Source organism: Cebus imitator, unplaced genomic scaffold (genome assembly GCF_001604975.1).
Source record: "Cebus imitator isolate Cc_AM_T3 unplaced genomic scaffold, Cebus_imitator-1.0 Scaffold167, whole genome shotgun sequence".
NCBI lineage: Eukaryota > Metazoa > Chordata > Mammalia > Primates > Cebidae > Cebus > Cebus imitator.
Window position 1 is genome coordinate 5,112,082 of NW_016107482.1, and position 6,777 is coordinate 5,118,858.

Here is a 6,777-nt window from a genome sequence, read left to right on the forward strand (position 1 = left end):
GCTCACTGTAACCTCTGGGCCCTGGATTCAAGTAATTCTCAAAATCTAGCCTACCAAGTAGCTGGGACTACAGGTGGGTACTACCATGCTTGGCTAATTTTTGTATTTTTAGTGGTGGCTGGGTTCCCCCTGTTGGCCAGACTAGTCTCAAATTCTTGACCTCAAATGATCTGCCCACCACGGCTGCTGGGATTACAGGCATGAGCCACTGTACCTGGCCCTGTAATAATTCTTGAACTTACATGTTACAATTCCCATCATCAGGCAGAGTAACTTTCTCTCATTCTCAATGACTAATTTCTGGGAAAGACACTTGCTATTGACTCAATGTTTGCACCGCCATCCCCCCCAACCCCAGCAACAAATTTATGTTGAAACTATAATCATGCATGTGATGCAATTTGAAAACCAGAACTTTGGGGGGCAATTAAATCAGGAGGGTAGAGCGTTTATGATCGAATTAGTGCTTTGTAAGAAACAAAAGAGGTTGCTTCTTCTCTGTGCTCTCTGCCATGTGAGTACACAGCAAGGACCCAGCCATCTGCAAACCAGGAAGGGCGCCCTCACTGGGGACCGGGTCTTGCTGGCAACCAAATCTTGGACTTCCAACACCTAGAACGGTGACGAATACGTTTCTGTCATTTAAGCCACCCAGTCTAAGGTCACTTGTTATGGCAGCCTGAACTGACTAAGAGACTATCCAGTCTCATGGATCAAATGTTAACAAATAATTGAGATCCTGCTCTACTGGAGACTTCTTTGTCCTCCATTGTAGATTGAGGGAATGGGCAATTGATGGAAACAATTGTAAGAAAGTCCAGGGTGGTTTGATGGTACAGTTAAGAATTGAAATCTAAATACACTGTTTTCCCTTTTGGTTTGACACATATCAGACAAAAAGTCATGTCCTGGTCAAATGGTGCCTTAGATTTAGGGAAATAAATAAAAAGGAGGAAAAGAGATATCTCAATTCCTTCATCCTACTGTGATTAACTGAAAGAACCGCATTTGATAAACTCTACTTTGCTATCATTTAGGAGACTCTCCTTAAGTTGATTCTGTTCAACTTATCCAGATGCTATGTAACACACACCTCTGTAGAAGATGTCTTAGTTCCCACACTCCCTCCCACTTTTATACATTAGTCAAACCATTACCTCATTCCTGAAATGACCTCTCTCCCTCATTGCCTAAGTTTACCGACTCCTCAAAACCTCCTACTTAATTCATATTATACTTTTTAATACATGCTGTTCAGTGTGCAAAAGTTGTAATATTTAAAACATTGATTTCCATTTTAAGGAATTTATAGTATTCTAATGGATGAAACACTTTCAATACAAGCTAATACATTATGCAAACGAAATACAGCCTTAGACAAGTATACAATTAGTATTTTAATTGGTGAAGCACACTTTAAATATAAGCTAATGCATTATACAAATAATGACATAGCCTATTCATGTAATATACATATAAAATGTATGTCTGTGTTACTATTAATAATATATTAAATGTATTAAGCAAACATAATATAGCCTCATATGTGTAGAAAGTAGAAGTGTCTGGAGGGAAGAAGTGAAATTCAGAGATGAATGATGAAGAATTTTGTAGGATGGGAAATTAGGAGATGGGAAGAGGAAGTTCAGGAAGAATTCACTTAGCTGCAGTGATCCTCCCTTCTGATACTCTTATCTGCCCTATCACGAGTGATTTCTTATACACTGGACCCATCACTTTCTCCGTGTACTTTATTTTTCTAATGAGATTCTATATTCATGTGAAGAGCAGACATGATTCACCTATTTTCTCAATTTGACACACTACGCTGCAGAGTTCCTATCAATTTTTCTTGTTGGTTTTTTTCTTTTGGGACGGAGTCTCACTCTGCCACCAGGCTGGAGTGCACTGTCACAATCTCAGCTCACTGCAACCTTCACCCACTGGGTTCAAGTGAACCCACCCCCCATCCACTGCTACATTTGACTGGCTTAATAAAATAATAAAAAAAGATTCCCCTTTCTGTAAAATCCTCTCCACTTTTCCAGCCTAACCTACAATACCTCTTTAGTGCATTCTCAACACATACAGGTTTTATGTTTTGTTTTTTAATATAAATAGAAAGGGGTCTTGCTTTGTTGCTCAGGCTGGAATAGAACTCTTGGCCTCAAGTGATCCTCCCACCTTGGCCTCCCAAATTGCCAGGATTACAGGTGTAAGCCACAGCAACTGGCCCCAACATGTATGGTCCTAAAGACACCTCACACTTAACAACTAATACCAACAAGGTGCTTCAAGTTTACTGGTCAGGTGTCTCCAACAACTCAGACAAGTGGTACAGCCTGCAAATGAACCCCATTATAAATTCTCCCCAACTTCCTCGGGTTTCAATGCACACATACCCACTCCAATGACTCCATTTCTGCCTCCCCTGCAGGCAAGGCACCAGAATATTAAATAGAACTTGTGTGTACAGCTTCAAAGAAATTTCCTCAAACTAGGAGGGCATACCCTTTTCCCATTTCCTCCTATTGCTGGCTACAGTGAAGATGTGAATAAAGCAACAGTTCTGGAACTTAAGAAAGAAGCTGAGGCTGGAAGAACCTCGGGCCAANTGAATAAAGCAACAGTTCTGGAACTTAAGAAAGAAGCTGAGGCTGGAAGAACCTCGGGCCAAAGATCAAGGAATCATCAGACCAGCCCTGGACTGCTTTCCTGTGAATCAAGGACAAGCAACGTTTTTCTTAACAAGCCTGATGGTAAATATTTTCACCTCTGCAGACTGACACAGTCTCTATCACAACTACTCAATTTTTACTGATAGCTTTTTTCCTTTTTAGACTTTTACAGGGCAATTTCCCTAGATAGTGATTAACGGAATAAAGGATAAGAATAACTTATATAGTTATACAGATAAATAAGTCTCCAAAACAATTACATGAATTAACACAGTTACCAAGAATAGATGTATTGCCACTACCCTAAAAAGAAAAGGTGTTATCATCTTTTAAAAATTCACTGACCAGGCGCAGTGGCTCAAGCCTGTAATCCCAGCACTTTGGGTGGCCAAGATGGGTGGATTACCCAAACGTCAAGAGTTAGAGACCAGCCTGGCAAACACAGTGAAACCCCAGCTCTACTAAAACTACAAAAAAAAATTCGTAACACAGGCCAGGCGCAGTGGCTCACGCCTGTAATTCCAGCACTTTGGGAGGCTAAGACGGGCAGATCACCTGAGGTTGGGAGTTCCAGACCAGCCTGACCAACCTGCAGAAACCCCATCTCTACTAAAAACAAAAACTTAGCCGGGCTTGGTGGCACATGCCTGTAATACCAGACACTCAGGACGCTGAGACAGAAGAATCACTTCAACCTGGGCGGCAGAGGTTGCGGTGAGCCGAGACTGCACCATTGCACTCCAGGCGGGGTGACAAGAGCAAAACTCTGCCTCAAAAAATAAAAAAAAATTCATAACTCAGTAAGTATGTGCTCCTTATTTGATCTGGCTTTGCTGTGATGCCTAGTAAACTGTAATAGATACAGTGCCAGTCAATGACTAACCGGTGACGGAGAGATGGCTTAGAAAAGATTTAAGACTTCTTGAATTTTGCACCCATTTTAAAAACTTACAATGAAGCAGAAAGATCAAAAAAGCAACCAGCAAATTACTGAGCTTACCAGTTCACTGGCAAGAATTAGAACTCCTGAGAGACAATCTTCTACATCCAGATGAAATCCTTTCTCCCAATCTGGCTCAACTAAAAAACACATGAAAATAAACTCACACTGTGAATGCAATTTAAGCCTCAGAATATAAAAATATACACATAACCTCTCACAAATTAAGTGAAGAAAGTATGAATCTTTTAAAAACTGACTTTCTAATATATTCACACCCTCAGCAACTAGACCACATTGTGGATTTTTTGAGCTCATAAGCAAAATTCAATTCAGTCTTCCCTCAAAAAGTAGTAGTATCAAAATGGTGTCTAGTAGTGTCTTAGAATATACTTCTTGTTGGAAAGTGCATGATAAAGCATTTAAGAAAGGAGTTATATTTGCAACTACCTTTCAAATGGCTGTCAAAGGCACAAAATGAGAAAATTAAGCAGATGTAGCAAAATGTTAACCAGTGGCAAATCTAAGTGACGTGTGAACAGGTATTTATTGTACTATTCTTTCCATTTTTCTGTAGGCTTGAAATTTTTAAAAATCCAATAATAAAAACTGAAAGAAGCAAGTGCAAATGAGTTAGCCACTACTATTTTTAGCTTTTGTGTTTCCAAGTACAGTTGGCCCTCTGTGCTGACCAACTGCGAGTGAAAATACTTGGGAAAAATAAATTAAAATGACAATACAACAATTCAAAATACAAATTTTTAAAATTAATATAGTATGACAACTATTTACACAGCACTTATACTGTATTAAACATTTTAGGTAATTAGAGATGATTTAAAGTATGTGGGAGGATGTGTATAGGTTACATGCAAATACTACACCATTTTATATAAGCGGCTTGAACATTCTCAGATTTTGGTATTGGGAGAGCTGTGGATCCAGTCATCCTCAGATAACAAGCTACAACTGTAAGTGGTTTTTAGTTAGTTCTTACTTGTTTTAATAAACAAAGTACAACCACCCTTCCCACCAAAAACTAAGCAACCATGTCTGATTCTGCAGATCCCACTAATGAAGATACTTACTGCCAAGAATTTCTGTAACCGCTTCTCAAGTCACTAGTGTTTCTGTTTCCAAATATACAACAAATGCTGCAAAGAAGACCAAGCGCTGCAACACAAACCTCCAGTGCTCATGAAATCTGCAGGAAAATAAACACACTTAACCTCCAAGGCTACAGACCTTCAGAGAGACGGGCTTAATGCAGCCATGTTCAACAGTGTAGAAATAAGATCACGTTTCTAATAAAATCTTACGCAAACCCTCAATATATAAACATGACATTTACTATAAATTTTACAAGTTCAAATTTATAACAATTATTTAAGTTTTATCAGTGAGCAATACGGTCTAATTTTGATGAATATGAAAATTTACACCAGGTGCGGTGGCTCATGCCTATAATCCCAGCACTTTGGGAAGCCAAGGCAGCAGGTGGATCACCTGAGGTCTGGAGTTCAAGACCAGCCTGGCCAACATGGCAAAGCACCATCTCTACAAAAATAACAAAATTAGCCAGGCGTGGTGGCGCACACCCATATTCCCAGCTACTCAGGAGGCAGAGGTGGGGGAATAGCTTGAACCTGGGAGGCGGAGGTTGCAGGACCCAAGATCACACCACTGTACTCCTGCCTGGGCGACAGAGTGAAACTCCACCTGAAAAAACAAAAAGAAAATTTACAACTGAAGATTATAGATGACGAGAGCAACCGTGCTAAGTTTAATCAGGAAGAACAATGATACTGCTCTGAGAAATATAAAAATTTGCAACTGACGATTGAAGACAACTGCAGCCTCAACTTATTCCTACATTTTGATTTGAGTGCAGGATACCAACAAAATTCTGATTCACAAAATTACCATTTGCAATCACTAAATAAATGGACTTAAAGTGATAGAATACTGAGCTAGAAGCCTGAAAAAAGAAAAGGACATTTTACAACCTGTGGATAGTTACACTGTGCCTCCTGATTTTCAAATGTGGGAATAAATTCAAAAAAAGTCTCAACGCAATGCAGGTCACATAAACCCTTCTCAAGGCCAAATCTAGCCAGAAGGCAGCCTGTGTGTGACCTCCAGATATGCTCTCTAAAGACCCGCCAGTTCTACTGTCCTACCTCTCTCTGTGCTTCAGTTATGACGACAGCAGTCCCTGACCCTTTCAGCACCAGGGACTGGTTTCACAGAAGGCAATTTTTCCACACAAGGTGGGGCAGACGAATGGGGTTTCAGGATGAAATTGTTCCACTTCAGATCATCAGGCATCAATATTCTCATAAGGAGCATGCAACCTAGATCTCTTGCATGCAGTCAGCATTAGGGTTCTCACTACTATGAGAATCAAACGCTGCCACCAATCTGACACGTGGTGGAGCTCAGACAGTAACGGGGAGAAATGGAGAGCAGCTGTAAATACAGATGAAGCTTCACTCGCTCACCCACCACTCACCTCCTTCTGTGCACCCCAGCTCCTAAGAGGCCACAGACCAGTACCAGGCCACAGCCTGAGAGCTGGGAACCCCTGCCATACAGCAAGGATAGACAAATTTTTTCTGTAAAAAGCCAAGTAGTAATTATATTAGGCTTTGTGGTCCACTTTCACTGTTACATCTTCTTATCTGGGAGTTTTCTTTTTCTAACAACTCTTGAAAAAATAAAAGTAGTTCTTAGCTCCCACAGGCAGCAGCCACTAGTGGTTTGTCAACCTCTGCCTTAAAGAGTATTCTCGTGAGGTTATAGTATCCACCCCTGAAAATACTCATCCTATTTACTGTTGATACATATGTCTTAAAATAACATCTTTTTTCTGTAAGAAAATTAAAATAAGGAGAAATTCTTGAGTCAGATGCAGTTTTTCCCAGTTTAACACCTATGAAACCAGGACACATTTCACAATCCTTGTTTCACAGTTTTTTTTTGAGATGGAGTCTCACTCTGTTGTCCAGGCTGGAGTGCAATGACGCAACCTCAGCTCACTGCAGCCTCCGCTTCCCTGGTTTGAGCGATTTTCCTACCTTAGCCTCCCAAGTGGCTGGGACTACAGGCGTGAGCCACCACACCCAGAAAATTTTTGTATTTTTAGTCGAGACAGGGTTT

The 6,777-nt window shown here is 40.4% G+C and overlaps 1 protein-coding gene across 1 annotated transcript in view; it reads right to left on the minus strand.

The window, feature by feature from the left end:
* Positions 1-6,777, minus strand: part of TSN (translin) — a 77,694-nt gene that overhangs the window by 66,107 nt on the left and 4,810 nt on the right. The window contains 2 exon segments of the mRNA XM_017544217.2: positions 3,679-3,758; positions 4,707-4,822. Coding sequence (XP_017399706.1) covers positions 3,679-3,758; positions 4,707-4,822 — 196 coding nt within the window.